At 45.3% G+C, this 22,660-nt stretch overlaps 1 protein-coding gene across 3 annotated transcripts; it reads left to right on the top strand.

The window, feature by feature from the left end:
* The first annotated feature begins 1,269 nt into the window (after window positions 1–1,269).
* LOC116987388 lies at window positions 1,270–15,844 on the top strand. 3 transcript variants are annotated; one of them, XM_033043386.1, is made up of 7 exons: window positions 1,270–1,623; window positions 4,700–4,810; window positions 5,683–5,838; window positions 11,872–12,008; window positions 12,796–12,946; window positions 13,182–13,317; window positions 13,621–14,045. In XM_033043386.1, exons 1-7 carry the CDS (start codon window positions 1,309–1,311, stop codon window positions 13,716–13,718), a joined length of 1,104 nt encoding a protein of 367 aa, XP_032899277.1. In that variant the 5' UTR covers window positions 1,270–1,308; the 3' UTR covers window positions 13,719–14,045. The 3 variants fall into 3 exon arrangements, with proteins under 3 accessions (XP_032899277.1, XP_032899276.1, XP_032899278.1); XM_033043385.1 differs by lacking the exon at window positions 13,621–14,045 and adding an exon at window positions 14,079–15,844 and having other exon boundaries at window positions 1,271–1,623; XM_033043387.1 differs by lacking the exons at window positions 4,700–4,810; window positions 13,621–14,045 and adding an exon at window positions 14,079–15,844 and having other exon boundaries at window positions 1,271–1,623.
* Window positions 15,845–22,660: the final 6,816 nt, after the last annotated feature.

The raw sequence follows: 22,660 nt of genomic DNA, 5'->3' as shown, positions 1-22,660 counted from the left end.
GCCCGCTCTGCGATGAAACGTTCACACTGCGCCCGCTGCTGAAGCTCCGGGCCGACTCTGGGAAAGGCCGCACCAATCCTTGTTGTTAGGCCGCAAGGGAGGCGACATGGAAAAAGTTGCCTCTCCGTGGAGGAGGCGACCGAAAGCGGTTCCCCCCCCTCCTCCCTCCCTCACAAGACACACGGAGAGACATTAAAACAAACATTTGGACATACTAAAAAAACAAAAAAAGTAGAAATGACTAACACGCTGCTGGCAGGGCAGCCGTCTCGCAGCGCCCCCACCGACAAGACATCCGGCCAACTACAGTGGTGTTGTCTTCAAACTTGTAGATTTAGTTGGATTGCTATTTGGCTGCACAATCGTGAATCATATATAATTGCCCTGAGAGTTGTTTCATGTAGTTCTCACACCTGTAAACTGTGGTTGATCAGGTTGGGATGAGATGCCCAGACATGGTTAAAAGTGTTCAAGGTTCGCGAGCATTGCCACTTTCATTTCACTGCACATCTCGTATGTGTATGTGACAAATAAACTTGACTTGACTTGACAATGAATGCAAGACTTGTTTTTACCATTTAGCTTCTAAGAAGAGTTTGCAATTTTAACAAGTTTAACAATTTTGCACCTTTAACAACAGTAAAACAATATTAAAAATAGATATTTTATAAGACCTTTAAGAATAATATTTGACAAACTGCTGAAGGAGGTACGGGGATGGACTTTTATTCAAAGATGTGGTAAAATGGACAAAGTAGTGGATTCGTGACTTTTTGTGTAAGCAACCAAAGGTATAAAGCGATAACGGGGAGCTGATAATGTGCCTGCAACTTAATGTTGACCTTCCTGTGCAAGAGGTCGGGAGCAAAGATTATAGCTCCTCTAGTATCTTCGCTATAAGATCTTTGGTCGGGACCAGGATCTTTGGTCGGGACCTTTCCTTCTCAAACAAGTTATTGCAGGACTGGCGGTCTCTGCATTTGTTCCCAGGTGGGCTGGGCTAGGCTGAGCTGGGCGGAAGTGGGCGGGGCTGATTTGAAGTGGGCGGGACTGAGCTGAAGTGGGCGGGACTGATCTGAAGTGGGCGGGACTGAGCTGAAGTGGGCGGGGATGGGCTGAAGTGGGCGGGGCTGATCTGAAGTGGGCGGGGCTGATCTGAAGTGGGCGGGGCTGATCTGAAGTGGGCGGGGCTGATCTGAAGTGGGCGGGGTTGAGCTGGGCTGAAGTGGGCGGGGCTGATCTGAAGTGGGCGGGGCTGAAGTGGGCGTGGCTGAGCGGTGCAGCACCTGGCACCGAGGGGAGTCTGCGATGGTGGGCCGGTGGGGGCGAGGCTTCGAGCCGGTTTCGGAGCTTCGCTCGCTGCCCTTCGCCCGCAGGCTCGCCTACTTCGACGGCGAGTTCGAGCGGCTGCGGCGGGAGCGGCGATTGCCGGCTTCGTCGTCGGCCCGGCTCCGGGCGCTGGAGCCGCTGCTGCGCCGCGGGCCTAGCCGCTCCCCCGGCCCTCGGTCGGCGCTGGCCGCCGGCGCCCTGCTGCTGCTGCTGCTGCTCCTGCCAGGCGGCCTACTCCGCGCCGGCCCCGCCGCCCGCTTCCTCAGCTTCTGCGGCCGCGCCCTGCTCATCCAGGTGGGTGTCCGCGGCCCCGAACCGAACAAACCCCACCGCCCCCCGGCTGCTGAGAGTCTCCATTGCTGGCATTTCAGGCGCGGGGGTACCATTAATGGACCATCAACAATTAAAGTGCTGGGGTAACACAGCGGTTCAGGCAGCATCTCTGGAGAACATGGACAGGTGACATTTCGGGTTGGGAGCCTTCTTCAGGCTGGATAATTGTTTACTGTTCCCGTCTGGAGAGCATTGCTGGGACATTTCTTACAGCTCACTGCTGCTGCCTGTTCCCTACCCATGGCCCGTCCTTTCACCCAGAGACATTGGGAAGGAAATCGCTGAACCAGATGCTGTTTTGTTCACAGTGATCTATCCAATCGTTTCTTTGTGGATCACCGACAATTCCAATTAGTCAATTAAAATTGCTGCGCTGCACTGGTGTGTTTCGACCATGCACGTTGTTTCATTTGTCCAGGCCTCTCGATTCACTGCAGGACCTGCTGAGTTTCTCCAGCGCCGTGTGTTTTGCCCAGGCCTCGATATTATTAGTTTAGTAATTTAACCAGAATGTTACTACATCCAGAATGGCATGTTGGCTAAAACGGGCAAGGACATGAGTGAAACAGGATTTTAATGCCAATACAATAATTACACAGCGATGCTCACTTTAAAAAAAAATAAAAAAATTACAAATGCTATCTGGGCTTGTGATGTGTTCAAATTCTTATCCAATGTTGCTACTGGCGTCCTTAGATTACTGAGCCTCTGGGGCACCTTGTTTCCAGGCCAGTGCAATGTCCTACCCGACCGAGCCTCCAACCTCATCGTTCCCCAGCCCCGCACGGCCCGATTTTACCTTCTCCCTAAAATCCACAAACCTGACTGTCCCGGAAGACCCATTGTCTCTGCCTGTTTGTGCCCCACCGAACTCATTTCCAAATACCTTGACTCCATCCTATCCCCCTTGGTTAAATCCCTCCCTACCTATGTTCAAGACACCTCAGACACTCTCCGTCGTCTCCGCGCATTCCATTCTCTAGGCCCTCACCCCCTCATCTTCACCATGGACGTCCAGTCACTCTACACCACCATCCCCCACCAGGGTGGTCTCAAAGCCCTCCGGTTCTTCCTCGACGAGAGAAGCAACCTATGCCCAGCCACTGACACTCTCCTCCGCCTAGCGGAGCTGGTCCTTATCCTCAATAACTTCACGTTCGACTCCTCCCATTTCCTCCAAATACAAGGCGTAGCTATGGGCACACGCATGGGCCCCAGCTATGCCTGCCTATTTGTCGGTTACGTCGAGCAATCCTTGTTCAATACATACCAGGGCCCCATCCCCGACCTCTACCTCCGCTACATCGACAACTGCTTTGGTGCCACCTCCTGCACCCGCACACAACTGACTGACTTCGTCCACTTCACCACTAACTTCCATCCGGCACTCAAATACACCTGGACCATTTCCAACACTTCCCTACCATTCCTTGACCTCACTATCTCCATTGCAGGTGATAGACTTCTGACCGACATCCACTATAAACCCACTGACTCCCATAGCTATCTGGACTACACTTCTTCCCACCCTGCTTCCTGTAAGGACTCCATCCCCTACTCCCAATTCCTCCGTCTACGCCGCATCTGCTCCACGGTTGAGGCGTTCCACACCAGGACATCTGAAATGTCCTCATTATTCAGGGAACGGGGGTTCCCCTCCTCCACCATAGATGAGGCTTGCACCAGGGTCTCTTCCATACCCCGCAACACTGCTCTCTCTCCCCATCCCCCCACTCGCAACAAGAGCAGAGTCCCCCTAGTCCTCATCTTTCACCCCACCAGCCGTCACACAAAAAGTAATCCTCCGTCAGTTTTGCCACCTCCAACGTGACCCCACTACTCGCCACATCTTCCCATCTCCCCCCATATCTGCCTTCCGCAAAGACCGCTCCCTCCATAACTCCCTTGTCAATTCTTCCCTTCCCTCTCGTACCACCCCCTCCCCGGGCACTTTCCCTTGCAACCGCAAGAGATGCAACACTTGTCCCTTTACCTCCCCCCTCGACTCCGTTCAAGGACCCAAGCAGTCGTTCCAGGTGCGACAGAGGTTTACCTGCATCTCCTCCAACCTCATCTATTGCATCCGCTGCTCTAGATGTCAGCAGATCCATATCGGTGAGACCAAGCGGAGGTTGGGCGATCGTTTCGCCGAACACCTCCGCTCGGTCCGCAATAACCAAGCTGACCTCCCGGTGGCCTTCCTCAGTCCCCCTGCTGTCTCCTCCCATCCCCCAGCCTTCGGGCTCCTCCTCCTTTTTCCTTTCTTGTCCCCGCCCCCCCCACCCCCGATCAGTCTGAAGAAGGGTTTCGGCCTGAAACGTTGCCTATTTCCTTCGCTCCATAGATGCTGCTGCACCCGCTGAGTTTCTCCAGCTTTTTTGTGTACCTTCGATTTTCCAGCATCTGCAGTTCCTTCTTAAACACAGTGCAATTGATGTTTTGGCTTCATGAACCAAAGCCTTGAGTAAATTTTAGTATTGCGCTCAAGCCCTGTAACAAAATTGTTTTTTCTCCCTAGAGTGGTCTATTTCTCTTTGGAAATTTCACTTAACCTAATATTATAGTTTGAATGATGGAAACGTTTATTTTATTGGACTCAGTAGAATTTAAATGGGGGGGGGGGGGGGGGGGGGGGGGGGGGGAGGGGGGATAGGGGGGAGAATCTCATTCAAAAAACGACCTAATGAAAGGCCTCGATTGAGTGGATGTGGGAAGGATGTTTCTAGTAATGGGAGAGTAGAACCAGAAGGAACAGCCTCAGAATAAAATGATGTACCTTCAAAATGGAGATGAGTAGGAATTTCTGTAGCCAGATGGTGGTGAATCTGGAATTCATTGCTACAGACGACAGAGGCCAAGACATTGGTTATTTTAAGGCAGAGCTTGATAGGTTCATGACAAGGAAGGACATCAAAGGTTACAGAGGAGTATGGGGTTGAGGGAAAGAGATCAGCCGTGATTGGAGTTGACACTATGGGCTGAATGGCTGAATTCTGCTCCTATGTCTTATGGTCTTGAACACTTACTTACCTTTTAGTTGCTGCCTTATTGGGATTGGACGTTGTACTCCAACACAGACTGCCTGATCAGGAACCCCTATTATTTTGTGAGAGGCCTCGAGTCCTTACAACTGACTGACTGCATCAATGTGAGTGTGGAACCATTGTGACAAAAGCTTATCAAATGTTATCTTGTGATGTTTCTGAAGTGGGGTGGAACCTTCACTGAGAGAGGTAAAATCTTATTTCTACATGAAACTCTTGGGAACTCAAATTCCCCGTTCAGGTTAACTATTGAGGGATGGGATTGAATAACTATGGGGTTCATTAACTATCCTTCATGGTCTGCAACTACAATGATTCATGCTCGTTTTGGAGTGTCCACGTTGTGTGGGTATAATGTTTGACACAAATAAGCCCATTGACTTAACGTGCACCTTTTCTACTGGTAATCAACGTGGCAGCATTCAAATGTTGATTTTCTTCATTTCATTTTCATGGTAAAAATAAAAATAAGTGAGTTTTGGGGAAAAGAGTTTTACTGATAGTAGATCTTTTACTAATTGATCAACCCATAAATATCCCGAGCTTTGTTATGCATTCCCTACTTTGGTTACTGCCTTATTGGGATTGGAAATTGTACTCTAATGCCTTTTTTGAGTTAGTTTACCTTGGACAAAGGGACTTTGCATGACTATAATCAGCCTGGGTTTTCTCCAACAAGGATGATAAATATCTTGCCAGATTTGAACTAACTGATTACTGATGACTTTCTAGGGCCAATGTTGTTCAGGACTAGCCTGCCAGTCTAAGATTATAATTGAACTGTGCTTGCGTGGGCAGCACTTAGCATCTGGGATTCAAAATGTGCCGGGGCTTATTCTTCAAGAGGGAATTTGGGGGGAAATAAACATTGTAAAGAATTGTGGTTCTTCTCTACAGTGGCAAGAGAAATTACATGTTTAAAGTTATTGTAGTTTTAGTTTGAAAGGTTGAGTGGTTCTCTATTTCATTGGTAAAGGTGTGCCAGAAATACCCAACCGTGGAATCTGTGCAGAAAGTGGATCCAAAAGTTGTTCTTCAGAAGTATCTGCGTCAGAATCTACCCCTTGTAATAACGGACGGGGCTGAAGAATGGGTTGCGCTGAGAGATTTCACTGTGCCATTCCTAACTCGGGTAAGTGAAAAGGGAAGCTTTGTTTACCTTTACTTTATGTAACTGGTCATGTGCTTAAATCTAGTGTGAGTCTAGAAAATGGATTTCAGTTTTGATGTGCTAAACCTGCCCTCTTCTACCACAACCTGTCCTGTCAACTGAGGTCAGGATTAAGGAATAAGGCTTATTAGAAACATTAGTCAGGGCTCTCGCTTAACTTTTTTTCCCTGTTGCCAGCCGGGCAACCGTGACAGCTTTTTAGATTGCCAAATGACAGTTTAGGTGGTCATTTAAGATGGTTTGCATGACACGTGCGATAATTTGCTCGGACGAAGTGCGTAGTTACCAGTCGGAATTATGCTCAATGAAGCATTCACATATTATGTTCAAGAAGGAACTGCAGATGCTGGAAAATCGAAGGTAGCCAAAAGTGCTGGAGAAACTCAGCAGGTGCAGCAGCATCTATGGAGCAAAGGAAATAGGCAACATTTCAGGCCGAAACCCATCTGTCTGAAGAAGGGTTTCGGCCCGAAACGTTGCCGAATGGGGGGATCAGTACGGGATGGATGGGGGGTCAGTACAGGATGAATGGGGGTAGACAAAAATGCTGGAGAAATTCAGCGGGTGAGGCAGCATCTATGGAGCTAAGGAAATAGGCAATGTTTCGGGTCGAGACCCTTCTTCAGACTGTTCCCCCCATTCTTCTTGATCAGTACAGAATGGATGGGGTGGGGGGGGGGTCAGCACAGGATGAATGGGAGGGGGGTCAGGACAGTGTGGATCAGAGGGTCTGTGCAGGATGAATGGGAGATCACTACAGGATGAATGAGGGGATCAGTATAGGATGAATGGGGGATCAGTACGGGATGAATGAGAGGATTAGTACAGGATGGATGAAGGGATCAGTACAGGAGGCCTCTCTCCCTCCCTCCTCCCGGCCTCGGCGTGCGAGAGGGGTTGTTTTGAAAGCGGCGTTGCGGATTTGCAAGCAGCGGCCGCTATCGCCCTGAAATCCCCATTCCCTCCTCTATTCAGTCCTCACTGACATCCCCTGTGCTCCCGTCACCATCTACCCCCCCCCCCCCAATCTATTCATCATCCTACCCACCCCGCAATCAAAGATACTAGAGGAATACAGCCGCCGACGACACGAAACGTCACGTTTTTGTGTCTATAAACCAGTATTTGCTTGTCAAGCCGGGCAAAATGAGTCGGCGTTTAGGTTGCCCGGCGGCACTTTAGATGGTCAATGGCACCTGGGCAACCGTTAATTTCGAGCCCTGTTAGTGTGGAAAATCTAATCATCACGGTAGATACGACAGAAAGAAAACTGGGAGAATGGAGTCATTACAGGCAGTGGGATGGAGGAGATTTTGGTCGAGATAGCTGTGGGAATTGGTGGGCTTGTAAAATTGATTGGTGGCTAACCTCTCCCTTACGATTGACATGGAGATGTCAAAAAAGGGAGTAGTCAGATGTGGACTTTGTGAAAGTAGGGAAATCAGTAAATGGGACTAGCTTAGACAGGGCATCTTGGACAGCATGGATGATGAGTTGGGTAAAAGGACCTATTTCCGTGCTGTGTGGATACTGAGATTTAACTCCCCCACACACTGTCGCCACCATATTCCACTCTTCCGCACCTCGCAAACCGTCTTGGTTAAGAGCAGAGTTTTTTAGAGATTGCTACCCTGAGAGCTGACACCAAGGAGGAGAGTTAAGTAGGCAGAGACCGCGGATAGTTGGAACTTGGACCCTGTGATCAGTCTTTGCATTGGGTTTGGGGATTGAAACAATGTTGGAACTCAATGTAGGAGCAGGAGGAGGCTGTCAGCCCCTTCTGGCTTGCCCCTCTATTTAATACCAACATGGCTGATCTGTGCTGGCCTCTATTCCTCCTCCATGCCCTTTCTCCATAAAATAGGTATTCACCTAAAATATGTCATGCGTCTTTATGTGAGTGTTTTTTCATTTACATGATGAATAATTCTGAGTTAAAATGCATCCTCATTGAGGGCACATTACAATCTGTCTTCATGCAACATTGCTGCAGTCTCTGCCTGCTTTGGGCAGAAATGGTTCCAATGGTGTCATCATTCAGGCGAGCATGAGCAAGTGCTAAATGTTGCCGAAGCACTTGTTAGATTAATCTCCTGTGAATGTGCAGAGAGTAGTAGACAGTTGTTCATATGTTGGCCGGCTCTCCCTGTAAATTAACACAGTTGTGGCCGAGCGGCTTGGTGTTCCTGTGAGTGTTAAACACAGGTTCTTGGCTGACATCAAATGCTCCACTTTCTACAGCAAGAGGAAATACACAGTGGGCAACTTGTGACATAGTGAGGTGCCTGACCTGATGTCATGTTGAAATGTCCATGCGAATACTTGGGCCAGTTTTGGAGTGGGCACCGTTTCACACAGAATTGATTCATAATGTAATGTACCCTGGGTCAAATTGCTTTTGTTTATCATTTATTCAATGAATTTCGGTATGAATGGATGTATTTGGTATGATGGGTAGGGGGAGTCAATCACTCCATTGAAGCATTGTGATGATTAATCCCTTACAGTGAAATCTTTTGTTCTCTCCTCGAGCCTTTGGCGGATAACAAGTTGGGGCTCCTGAATGCTGCATCAAATGTACAAGCAGGTGACACACATTTGTGAACTAGATCATGTAACACAAGGATTTGTTTATGATTGTATACAGGATGAGGAAAGCTGTAAGGTGTGTACGTGCTTTCCCTCGTCTTTCAGCTGGCTGCATCTCTGTGTGCCAAAAGCTAATAGTTTCCTGAGGAACTAGATGTAAAATTAGTCTTTGGATTCCTGCCCATATGTCAGTATGACTTCCATACATACAAGCACAACTCTTGCTTCCTCAATCTGTATGTCAGCCCTGAGTGTTACCAAAGGCCATTGTTGTGAATTCTGATCAGTACTAACTCCACAGTTACTGTACTCTGCAAAAGTTATGTTGAGTTGAATCGTTAAAATGCAAAACTCAAGGACCATGTGACTGATGAGGATAATGTCTTGCTTGTTATCTCCTAGTTATAGGTTCGAGATCTGCTTTGATTTTTGAATTCTTGATCTCAGTGTTCGAGTTGCATTTTCATCAAAGTGGCAATTGTGGCACCATTGTGTGGGGATGGAGCAATGAGCCCAAGCCGCGCTTGGGAGGTAATGATGCTTACATTTGGTCTGATAGGGCCAGATATTGAACCTCAGACACTCGGCTACCATGGGCAGTTTTGCCATCACAACAGGGAATTTGAAACATTATTATTCCCAGAGGAGGAAATAGTGTGTGGTTTGGCAAGAACCACTTGATGTGGAGAAGATGTCAATAACGGCGTTCATTACGTGAGAGAATAGCTGTTAACCATGAAATGGCAGGAAATAAGAATTTGCAAAAATAAGCAAAACACAGTACTGGAGGATTTCAGCGGGTCAAGAAGTATTTGTGGAAGGACCCTTGTTTAGACGGCAACAATAACTTGTATTTCTGCATTGTTGGTAAAATGCCAAAAGATAATTTGCGGAACAGCCTGTGACATTGACAGAGTTATAGCCCTGTCCCACGGTGCGAGTTCATTCCAAGAGTTCTCCTGAGTTTGCCCTGATTCGAACTCGGAGATTTACGGTAATGGCCACTCGTCGGTACTTGGGCTCTCGTGGACATATTTCAACGTGTTGAAAAATCTTCACGAGTCTTCCCGTGCTTACCTGCTGTTAGCGAGTCTTCCCGCGTACCTGCTGTTAGCGAGTCTTCCCGCGTACCTGCTGTTAGCGAGTCTTCCCGCGTACCTGCTGTTAGCGGTACGAGCTGGTAAGAGACGTCCCCGAGCTCCGACCTACTCGCTACATTCATTCTCTGTGCTTACCACGAGTCTGATTTTTTTTTATAACTTGAGAGAGCATTTGAATGAACTCGCACTGTGGGACTGGGCAAATACTTGATCAAAACTGCGTGGCACAAGGACTGTGCTGATGAAGGAAATGGTGGCAAAGTGATTCCAGAGCTTGAGTTCTTGGCAGTTGAAGATATTGGCCATCGGTTATGCAACCCCACTTAGGATCGGTGGGTGGTCAAGGGCAGAATTTAAGAATTTAAAATTATGGAGGCATAGGAGACTGCAGATACTGGAAAAAAAGAGCAGCTGGAGCAACTCGGAAGGTCAGGGAGTATCGTGGAGGGAAAAGGACAGTTGACCTTTCGGGTCTCTAGATGAAGGGTTTCGACCTGAAACTTTGACTGTCCTTTTCCCTCCACAGATACTGTCTGACCTGCTGGGTTTTTCCAGCTGGTCTATTTTTCTTCCTTTAAAATTATAGTAGTGTTTAGCCAGAAGGCCTTATAGGTCAGTAAGCACAGGGTTAAATGTGAATGTGTGCTGGGTGTCCATAGACTGGTATAAGAGATTTTAATGATCGCAAGTTTAAAATGGCAAGCAATGCACTAGAATAGTCTGTATAGAGGTGGTGAAGGCCTAGAAAAGAGTTTTGGCAGCTGAAAATTTGAGGCTGGAGTAAGATTGGACAGTTTTGTAGATGTGGAAATAAATGGTTTTAGTGATGTAATTGATACATGGCCCAAAGCTCATTATGGGATCATTACCACACAGGTTGTGGAGAGGTAGTCTCAGGTCAGAATTGCCACACAGAAGGATGGAGTGATACTGCGAGACTCGAGTGTATGGCATCCAATGAAGATAATAACCGTTGTCTTCTAACATTTAATCTGTGAAAATTCAAGTTTTCAGGATCCCATTGTATTTGACACTGTCGTCTTGAACAATGATGAGATGGAATACAGGAAGGAGAGACCGTAACCTCTCCCTCAATGTCAGCAAGGCGAAGGAGCTAGTCTTTGACTTCAGGACGTGGGTGATGTATGCGCCCCAGTCCGTATCAATAGTACTGAATTGGAGATGGTCGAGATCTACAAATTCCTAGATGGAAATATCTCCGACAATTTGTCCTAGACCAACCACATTGACGCACCAGGTTAAGAAAGCACATCAATTCCCCTCCTCCCTCAAAAGAGACTACATAGCCTACTGTCTCCACCTCTTCCTTTCTTTCCCCCCCCCCCCCCGACATTAGTCTGAAGAAGGGTCTCGACCCGAAACATCGCCTTTTTCTTCTCTCGATAGATACTGCCCCACCCGACCCGCAGAATTTCTCCAGCATTTTGTGTGTACCAATGATTCATTACCAATTTTTGCATTGGGAAGCATTGCAGAAGCATTACAGCTTGTTTTAGCAACTGTTCTGCTCAAGACCTCAAGGAATTGCATAGAGTTATGGATGCAACTGAGTCCATCATACAAAGCAGCTTCCCACTCCCACTTCACGTTGCCTCAGGAAAGCAGCCAACATAATTAAGGACCTCTTGCATCCCAGTCATTAGCTCTTCCCCCATCACCTTTGGGCAGAAGATACCAAACCTTGAATGCACATACCAACAGATTCAGGAACAGATTATTTTCTGCAACTGTTATCCGACTCTTGAACTGACCTCTTGGGGTGTATTCCCAATCTACCCACCACTTTCTATCTGCAGCTCTTTCTCTGTAGCGATAGCACTATATTTTGTGCTCCGTTATTTTCTCTTTTGCACGGTATGATTTGCCTGGATAACAGGCAACACAAAGATTTTCACTATCTCGATACACCTGAGAATAATAAACTAATAGATGTTGAACAAATAGTTTGATAATTTCAAGGTAATGGATTGGAAGAGAGAGGCAAAGGTGACAGTCATCAATGGATTATGGCCAATGCACCATGAGAAACATAGTTGAGAAATAGATGAGATCTTTAAGGAACAATAAAGGTGAGGAAGCAGGCGTAGGAAAGGAAGTCGGTGAGAATCAATCTCTTGCCCTAGCTAACAAGATGAAACCAAGCTAGAGTGGTCCAGGCCAGCTGGGCAATGACAGGTATCGGAGAAAGATGGTGTGGTTTGTCGTGTTAAAAGTCCCGGCTTTGTGCGAGGAAACACATCGACTTAAATAAAGGATTGAACCTGTGTTGCTGTCTCTATTACAGTTATTCAGTGGACATCCAGTACTGCAGAATACAATTGTGTGCAGTTACTGGGACTCTCAAGACTCTCTGGAGAAAAGCCCAAGTGTTTTCTTAGAAAAGATCCATCATCAGAGACTTGCCCACTGGGCAGTTCAATGGTAAGACAAAACTTTTACTTGATTGTTGCAGTTAAGTTCTCCGAAACATAGTTTCAAATTCAGTGCAGTGCAGAAATGTTTTTAATTAAAAGTGTTATTTCCTTAGCATTGATTTGGCCTTCAAATTGTAATATTGGCTGTGTTTTGGAAAATGCTTACTTGCTCATAGCAACAAATTCTAACCAACAGGGTAGACCATCTCCCAATAAACAAATTATATTTTAAAGAAAATTATTGATTTGAATTATTTTATTGTCTTTGAGCAACTGACTTGCCAAGAAAGACAGGAATGGAGGATGCATGAATCAGCTGCTGGACATACTCTGTTACCTCCCACAGCTCCACCGATTGACTCTTGCAATTGCAGCAGTCCCACTTACTTGAACTGAGTTTACACTTTGTCATTTCAGTTGCCACTTACTGTCATTTTAAGTGTCCTGACCAACCACATGTAGCATGTGCCCCACCGATGACAATCCTCTACCTGTTGTGCATTGATATTGATATTGCTGTGATCACTACTACCAACTGTGGTCTTTATTCTTGGGTCATGTTTTTTCATATTGTATTTCATGGAGATGTCGTGCATTGCAATAGCATTGTGCATCATTTTTCTTTAGCTTTTAAATTCATCTGTTGCAGTGAACCTCCCTTGATTTGGAAAATTGACCGCACCTAAATTAGAGTGGCTGCCCAGACTTGCGAACTGAGCCAAGGCTGGTGCTCTGGTTTCAAGCATGATTGTTGACAAGTGGACACAATAGATAAGTGGGTTATTTCTACACAGGAAGAATTGCAACAAAGCAGCAGCAAAGGTGATCCGTGGATTTTATCTGCGGCCTTACTTCCTTCCGGCAGTGGTGGAATTGGCAGAGTCCAACTGGTTGCTAATGGCAGCACAAACAGAAAATGGTGGCACAGGGGACCCATTTGTAAAGGTAATAAAATGTGCTTGTGAATGATTGGTTCATAGTTTACGGTATTGCATGAGCGTTGACAGACCTGATACTCCCAGAGTCTTGTACATCCTGTTTCTGTTTCTCAGATATTTCTGGGGCTTATTTAGAAGATGCAGATCGTTTTATTTTGTTGATAATGGCACTTTGCAATCTTAATTAATGTGGACTGGAGTAGCACTGGATTAAATGATGATCTGAGTGATTTCCTTTGCAGGTGGGAGATCATGACGGGGACTTGCTGATATGGATTGCCCAGCTACAAGGGGGTTTTGAGGTTCAGCTCTTGCCGAAAGACTTGTGTGCAAACAACTGTACTCACTACACCCTGTGGCTTTCACCTGGAGAGGCAGGTATGCACATTTGCGCCAAAGGAAATCTAATATGTGTGAATATGTGTGCAATTCAGACCTATTCAGAATGGCATATTGGTTTGTGCTGTTTACGAAATATGTTGAGAAGCAACTAAAATCTGCAGCTGCTAGAAATATGGAATAAAAACAGAAAATATTGGGCATACTCATCAGATCAGCCAGCATCTGTAAAGAGAGTGAAGTAATTTACTCACTTTTCTTATTCAAGAGATTTACTTATTCAAGAGCTTTATTGTTATACTTAATTTAAAGGCGGATCCTAATGTTAACATTATCTTACAGGGCTTGAAGGAAATATTGGATATTTGCAGTTTGAAGAAGGGTCTCGACCTGAAATGTCACTTATCCATCTTCTCCAAAGATGCTGGCTTGCCTGCTGAGTTACCCCAGCACTTTGGGTCTTTTTAGATGTAGCTATTTATTGGCTCTTTAAATGTTGTTTTGGGAATGTTATTACCTTGTTTTATGCGTTAAGGGACACTTGGAGAAAAGGCAAGTCTTACTATGAAGCTCTTATCCGAGTTAATATCCAGTAGATGCACACACACAGATAATTACTGAGGTGCGGTGCATGACACCATGAGTGTAAATTCTGATCATGCTCGTTCCACTGTTCTAATAATTACATTACTGTACTCAGAGGCCATGGAGACAACAAGAGTGGAATGCAGAAATATGTGTAAAAAATAGTATTGATGGTGTGTTTGGTTAAATAAATGTATGTTTGTGAATCTCTCCAGTTGCTGTACCACTTCAGATGTGGGAGGTTCAGTATCGTCCTTCCAGTGCCACTGCTATTGGACTTGCTGCAACAGGAAACTGGCTACAAGACTCCAGGTGATGGTGCCAGAAGTGGTTCTGCAAGAACATGTCCTGCCTCGGGAAATCTAGGATTTTGACAATGGCCAACGTGTACTGCTTTGAGTTTGTACTGCTAACTAGAACCTGGTTTGGATTGTGTTGCCTTATTTGTTTGATTGTTTAGAGGGTTTTATTTCTGGGGTTACCGAAAGGAGAGATTATATCATTGTTGGGCTGCTGAATGGAGGAGGGATATACGGTCTAAAGGTAATGTATGTCAGTGGGTTATACATCCACAAGAAATAACATATCAGAATATTGATTTTAGTATCAAAGGACTGGAATGACAAAAAGGGAAAGTGCTGTTGGTTGCAACGACCTCACAAAAAGAGGAGTTCTCTTTTAGAAGGGGCCACAGCACTGATACACCAGAACGGCCAAAGCTGATAAGGTTAAATTAAGAGATTTCACTGATTTCCACCAGTGTCAATGCATGGCCCTTTCCTTGAAATTACAAGTGGGAAAGATTAGCCAATTGTTTGCAACAGGGTTTGTGTCACTAAATAAAATAATTTTTTTTAAAGGGACCACAATTTTGGAGTGAATGGGGAAGCAATTTTTTTTTTTTTACAAAATGAAGGAAAAATATATTTAAATAGCAATAGATGCTGGGTTACAAAACGTCACGCAATTGATTTTTTTCCCCTAGTAAGACCAAAGGGCATCAAGGAATAAAAGAGAAAATATATACATTTTTATATCAACATTTAAGATCGGAGGAAGTTGGGGAAATGCTGCACATTTTCAGGGGGATGTGTACCTTTCCTGGAGGCTGGAAGAGAAGCACTGTACATATTTATGGGGGAAAGGTGAAGCAGAATGGGGTAGCTCTTAGCAATGGGATGAAGCAAAAGGACTATTATTGTACAGAAGTGGAAAGGGGCTGCAATTCTCTGTGGGTAGAATACTGGCTGCAGAACACTTTGTAAAGTAGGAGGCTTACAACTTTACAGGAAATAAAGTGAAATGTGTGCTTCTGTGTGGAGGAAAGGAAATAGACTTCCAATGTACTTCAGAAGGGGGAGGGAATTATCAGAAAGAGTGGAACTGAGAATCTTGCAGGAAAGAGGAGGATAAAAATGATTGTGAGAAAAGGATTGTGCAGAACTCTTAAAAGTGGCTACTTGCTGATTTCAGTCGTAATTAAAAGGTGGTCATGTAGCTCTTTGGGTCTTGGTTAAATAACAAATTTATTGGATGTTTGGGAGTGGAGGAATAATTGTACTAGATGTTGTTGAAGTAGTAAAAGTTGGGAAGAAACAAACAAATATTCTCACTTCCACCATCTATCTTGCCATCTATCAGTTTGCTGCTCAGCATTAACCTTTTTCTTGTGATAACAGCATAGATCAAATAATGTGCAAACAATATAATCAGAGGTGTGTAATGTGTACGGGATATGAAGCCATAGGACATGCCATGGATTAGCCACTGAATGTGATGTCAGGAAGATTCACTTCGATAAAGTTCCAATTTTAAACCCTACCTTAGTCATTATGATTTTTCATAAATGTCAAAAGGAAAATATGCAAGTACTATTTTGGAAATGTTGTAAAATGTTTTTTTTGTTTAAAAGAAATATAATTCTTGAATTGTGCTGCTTTTGGTTATTGAGAGTTTCACACGTAACACTGATTTGACACAGGCCTCTGTTTCCTGGTATGTCCCTGGGTGAATTCATGGGTCACAAAACTCACACCTGGCAGCTGAGCAGATCTGTGTGTGAATATTAGTATCTTTAACTATTAGCTGTTTGCATAAAGCCACAAAAGCCTTAAGTAATGAAACTTAAAACTCATGAACAGACAACTGAAAGGAATCTGGGCATCATTTGGAAATAGCATGGAAATGACACATTCCGATGGACACTGCCTCCCTGCACTGAGCAGGACTGCCCTGGATGGTGCTGCTGGTGAACCCGAACAACGGTGTTCTTTATGAGTGAGTGTGCTTCAGTGGAATAGCACTGCAATGTCATGTCTACTGTGATTGTGTGCACATTAGCTTTTCAGTTGTGTTGCATGTGTGTTAAAACATAGGCTGCTAAAGGTGGTTGCCTTTACTGTTCTGCAAAGCACATACCTTTGTCCTGTGTTTTTGAATTTGCTGGCACTACTCTTCTACACGATTCATTGAACCAGCAGTTGCCTTGCTCAATAATCAATGTACAGTGGTGGATTATGATGGCTATGAAGATAGAATCTATAATGGAACACGATTCAGAGTTTGCCTAAGCCCTGAGTTTCTGAAATGTCCAGGCTGAAGCTAATTTATGTATTTTGAATCTGTCTCATTAGTGTATTGATAATCCCACAGGGATCTGCACTAGTATAAATATAAAACCCTATCAGCATATGTACTTTTTTCATCTTGAGCCAAGGTAAGGTAAAACAATTGGAGGAAAATGAAAACCAAATGAAATTGTTACATAAACTGAACATCAAATGGAAATCAGCACAAACTAACATTTTTGCAAATGATTCCAGCTTTTATTCATGAATTTATTTTTGAGTGGACGTGGCTAATGTGACAAAAATATTGTGAGACAAACACTTGGAATTGTGTGGAAATGGAAAGGGTTAAAGTTCCATTATATTACAAATGTTAATGTCCAGAAGTTGAGGGAACTTCTCCAGGTGTACAGTAGAGAGCATATTAACTAGTTGCATCCCGGACTGGTTTAGGAACTCAAATGCCCAGGAACAAAGAAGATTACAAAACTTAGTGACACTACATGGTCCATCACAGGTACTGACCTCCCCAACTTTGAACGGATTATAGGAGGCACTGCCTCAAAAAGGCAGCCAGGATCATCAAGGACCTGCCCATGCTCTCATTTCGCTCCTTTAATCATGAAGAAGGCACCGGTGGCTGAAAAATCCAATGATGTTATCTATTGATTTATGTATGCATAAACCTTCTCTGTTGCAACTAAAAATCTCATTGATCTGTTTCAGTACATATGGCAATTAAACATTCTTGACTCTTGAGATAGATATAATTATGTTTGAAAGTCATTTGGATAGGTTCTTGGACTGGAAATGCATACATTCTATGCCAACAATTCCACAATTCTATTTAGGGTGATCTGTTTGGGTTCTGAGAGATTAGTAAAGGGCTTGACAGGATGGATAGATCCTTCCTCGGGTGAGGAAATTCACAATAAGGATCCTAATCTTTGTAATTGAGGGATAAGGAAATATTCATCTCTCCCTGCCTGCTTCGCCAGGGACTTGGTAGCATAAAAAAGCGGGAAACTGAATTTTTTAATCGGCTATTGTTTAGGGCACCTCCTACTACAATATATTATGTGTGCATTAGGTGGCAGTGTTTCTGGTAACTCCGCTAATTAAAAAATGCATGTAATTTTTGAACACTGCCTTTGACTCCTTGTAGGAGTTAGCAACAGAGAAGATTTTAAGGAATTAATAATGCTAGAAAACAGGCCTGAAAGCTAATTTGAGAAGAAACACTTTCTGCATCCATGCAGGAAATTGATACGAGACAAAAATTGGCTGCACAAGGTCAGGAAATTGAAATTGATCATGTGATAAACCTTTCAAGATATGTTTAACAGAACCGAGTTACCTGTGGAATTAATGTGAATATTAGTGAATGAGGTTTATACCGTTTTTCTGATGGTCTCGAAATAAAGGATATTTCCACTTCAGTAATGTGACTAATGTGGTCAGTGTGGTAACCACACTCTGCCACAGATGGGCAGGTAGTGGCTGCCAGTGTGGCCAGGTGGTCTATTGCTTATTGCCAGGACTTTTGTATGGACTTCATGCATTCTGTAATGCATGGGTTCAATATTCTTAATACCATCCCGAACACATCTCCTTTTTGAGCATTCTGAGAGCAAATAGAAGAGCAGAAATCACTGCTGCTGTGTAGAGCGTGAGTTTTGTGCAATGTCTGATCCTAATTTTACTTCAGAGTCACGTGAGTGACTACGTGAAGAACCCCGCTAGGACGCATGCGTGTCATATCGCTACACGCATTGCAACGAGTCACAGCAGGGGGAAGGACGTTCCCCTTTAGCGGCAGAATTTAAAGGTCGGGAACAGCAGGTAAGGAGACTGCGTTTTCCCACTTACCTTGCAGGTGGAAAGATGGACAGATCCACGAGAAGGAAGGCTGCGAAAAAGCTGGCGAGGGAGAACCGCGGAGTTGTGGACAGCCAGCAGTAACAGCAGCAGCTGACGGCACGCCAATCTCCCGAAATGGGAACAGCTGTGCCCGACTTCGTTCCCGCACCGGCGAAGCCGGGCGGGAAAGCAAAGCGAAAAACGGACCGAATGCCAGACTCCGATGAGTCTGACTTTGAGCAGCCGCGAGCGGCCAGTGCCCGTGAGCACCGGGGCCGGTTGGAGCGGCTGCAGGATGACGAGCAGCCGCGAGCGGCCAGTGCCCGTGAGCATTGGAGCCGATTGGAGCGGCTGCAGGATGACGAGCAGCCGCGAGCGTCCAGTGCCCATGAGCACCGGGGCCGGTTGGAGCGGCTGCAGGATGGGGAGCAGCCGCGAACGACCAGTGCCCGTGAGCGTTGGAGCGGCTGCAGGATCAGGAGCAGCCGCGAGTGGCCTATGCCCGAGAGCATAAGAGCCAGTTGGAGCGGCTGCTGGAGGAAATACTCCAAAGTGGCAGGCTCCGGGAGATGGAGGCTAGCCACAGTGGGCAATTAGTAAGCCCCACAGCAGTACCCCTTGTGGGGCTGCACAGTGTCTCTCCCTCATCAGAGGAGAGCACGGAGGGTCAATTCTGGGCTGACCCTGAAGAGGGCAGTGAACGACATACCCCCAGTATGCCTGGGGTGACGGAAAACATGCTGGACATGGTGTCCCAGTTTATCCAACCAGACCAAACTGCCAAGACCTGGAGCCGAAAATAGCGGCAAGCATTGACTATATGTCATTTAACCAACTACAGGCACAGGCACTATCAGACACCATGGCACGACATTTACCTCCAGGGAACTGCAAGTCGCTAAATGTTCCCAGTGTAAACCAGTGCATCTGGAAACATGTGGGGACATCAATAAGAACCAGGGACTTGAAAATTCAGAAAGTCCTAAAAGTCCTAACGGCAGGAATTACAGCTTTTGCCCGCACATTGAAGGAGCAAAACATGACCCAAGACCACCAAGATGCACTAGCTTTACTCTGCAACTCACAATATGAGTTGAACAACATCAGGAAAAGTGCTATCCAACCAGCTTTAGACCCCAAATTTGCCGGCCTCTGTAAACCTGGAACCTCCAAACCGCCAATACTACTATTTGGAGGGGATTTACCAAAACGTCAAAGAACTTGAGGAAGAGGCAAAAACACTGGGGCTCATAAAAGCAGCAACCAAAAGCCACTACGGCCAAAAATATCACCCCTACGGACCCCCCAGTCGGCCAATACTAACCGGAGCAAGCGCAAAAACCAGGAACACCCAACATCGGTCTTTTTTAGGTCCTGGAAAATGCGCAAGCCTTCAACTCAAACCCAACAACAGACCCAGACAACGGCGCCTCAACGTCAACGGAGGATGCCGAAGAAATAACACACCTACCACTGGTAACCATGGAGGTAGGTGGGTCTGGTTCCTTAAGAATTAAAGGGAGCATGAAAGTTGGTGGGAGATTACGATATTATTTGGATGCATGGAATAAGATAACTACTGACACTTACATTCTAAGCAGTATCCAGGGTTATACTATAGAATTTATACAAAAACATAACCCTCCAGTACAGCATGTACCGAACCGAATGTTCGTGCTCACAGGCATAGGAAAATCTAAAGCACATGCTGAACTACAGCGGCTATATAAAAAAGGAATAATTGAACACACCCAACACGAATCACAGGAATTCGTGTCCAATATCTTTATAAAAAACAAGAAAGATGGTGGTTGCCGCATCATCATCGATTTGACTACTTTAAATACCTTTGTACAATATATTAATTTCAAGATGGAAACCTTTGTTACTGCTAAGCAATTGATTTCCGAAGGCTACTACATGGCAAGCATCGATTTAAAAGATGCTTACTATACAGTACCCATAAGAGGTGACCACAGACGTTATTTAAAATTCAACTGGATGGGTCAGCTTTGGCAATACAGGGCACTTCCTAATGGGCTGACATCAGCCCGCAGGTTATTCACAAAAATTTTGAAACCAGCCCTAGCGTTACTGCGAAAACAAAAACACATGGTAATGGCATATCTAGATGACATATTTATTGTTGGCAAAACTTTGGAATTGACTAAACAAGCAGTAACAGCCACAAAACAATTGTTTGAAGAACTGGGATTTATCATCCATCCAGTTAAGTCTAAATTAACGCCTTCAACAAAAATGGATTATCTGGGGTTCACCATTAACTCAGTTCTCGTGTCAGTGACTTTGCCGAAAGAAAAAGTTACAGCCTTGAAAGAGGCTTGCAGCGAAATCATTGACATCACCAAACCATCCATTAGACTGGTAGCTAGAATAATTGGGAAAATAGTGGCTGCATTTCCAGCCACACAATTTGGACCTTTACACTATCGAAATTTACAGAGAGCAAAAATAAGAGCACTCAAAATTAATGGTGGCCATTTTGACAGACCAATGAAGCTACCAACAGAGGCCATAATGGAACTAAAATGGTGGGAACACAACATCAAGTATTGTTCCAATCCACTAATTATCAGCAACCCGTCTATGGTACTACAAACTGATGCCAGTGCACTTGGTTGGGGAGCTACCAATTCCATCTCCAGCTGTGGAGGGAGATGGAATGCACAGGAGGCATCATTATTAAAAACACTGGGCATAAACTACCTGGAAATGTTAAGTGCATTCCATGGCCTTAAGTCATATTGTTCTGGGTTAAATCACCAGCATGTTAGACTACAAATTGACAACACCACCGTGGTGGCATATATCAACCATATGGGTGGAAATAAATCGACATCATGTGACAATCTGGCCAACACAATTTGGCAATGGTGTATCCAGAGAAATATTTGGATATCAGCTACCTACTTACCAGGTAAACTCAATTTAGTGGCAGACACCAGGTCACGCAAATTCAATGAAAACACTGAATGGATGTTGGATAAAAATATATTTGCTGAAATTACAGCACGGTATGGAACACCAGATATCGATCTTTTCGCATCCAGGCTTAATCACCAGTTATCAAATTATGTTTCATGGGAACCAGACCCTGGGGCAGCAGCAACAGATGCATTTTCGCTGCATTGGGGGAAACTGTTTATTTATGCATTCCCTCCTTTCTGTCTCATCAGTCGGGTATTAAGGAAAATACAACAAGACTCTGCGTCTGGTATTTTGATAGTACCCGACTGGCCTACTCAACCATGGTTCCCGGTGATACTAGACATGGTATTTGAACCATGCATCACCATCCATCATAGACCAAGTTTACTGGTCCATCCGGTGACACAGGAAAATCACCCCTGTCATAATCATACAAACCTATTAATTTGTAGAATTTGAATGCTCCACTACAACACCTGGGACTGACGGACCGAACAATGGATATGATTGTTCAAAAGGGAACTGCAGATGCTGGAATATCGAAGGTACACAAAATTGCTGGAGGAACTCAGCGGGTGCAGCAGCAGCATCTATTTACATCGGTGAGACCAAGCGTAGGTTGGGCGACCGTTTCGCCGAACACCTCCGCTCAGTCCGCCTTAACCTACCTGACCTCCCGGTGACTCAGCACTTCAACTCCCCCTCCCATTCCCAATCCGACCTCTCTGTCCTGGGTCTCCTCCATTGCCAGAGTGAGCAACAGCGGAAATTGGAGGAACAGCACCTCATATTCCGTCTGGGGTCCTTGCGCCCTTATGGCATCAACATTGAATTCCCCCAATTTGGCTAGCCTGTGCTGTCCCCTCCCCTTCCTTCACCCTCTAGCTGTCTCCTCCCACCCTCCCATCCGCCCGCCCTCGGGCTCCTCCTCCTCCCTTTTTCCTTCTTTCTTTCCCCACCCCCCATCAGTCTGAAGAAGGGTTTCGGCCCGAAACGTCGCCTATTTCCTTCGCTCCATAGATGCTGCTGCACCCGCTGAGTTCCTCCAGCAATTTTGTGTACCAATGGATATGATTGCATCAGCCCACAGACAGTCCACCAAAAAACAGTACTTGGTGCACATCAAGAAATGGGGGAAGTACTGTCACGACAATAACCTCAACCACAGATCAAACAACATTCCATCTGTTCTGGAATTTTTGGCACGCCTCCACCATGATGAGGGCCTCAGCTATAGTGCCATCAACTGCGCCAGAAGTGCTCTGTCAAACTACCTGTGGCAAGGAACAGAGCGGCATTCTGTAGGGACACACCCCCTGGTAACCAAACTCATGAGGGGCGTTTTCAATACTAATCCCCCAAGAACCAGGTACACACAAATTTGGGATGTGAGCATTGTATTGACTATGTTGAGAAACTGG

The sequence above is a fragment of the Amblyraja radiata genome, chromosome 25, assembly GCF_010909765.2.
Source record: "Amblyraja radiata isolate CabotCenter1 chromosome 25, sAmbRad1.1.pri, whole genome shotgun sequence".
NCBI classification, from domain to species: Eukaryota; Metazoa; Chordata; class Chondrichthyes; order Rajiformes; family Rajidae; genus Amblyraja; species Amblyraja radiata.
Note: the sequence above shows the minus strand (reverse complement) of the source record. Positions and strands in the feature narration are given on the sequence as shown.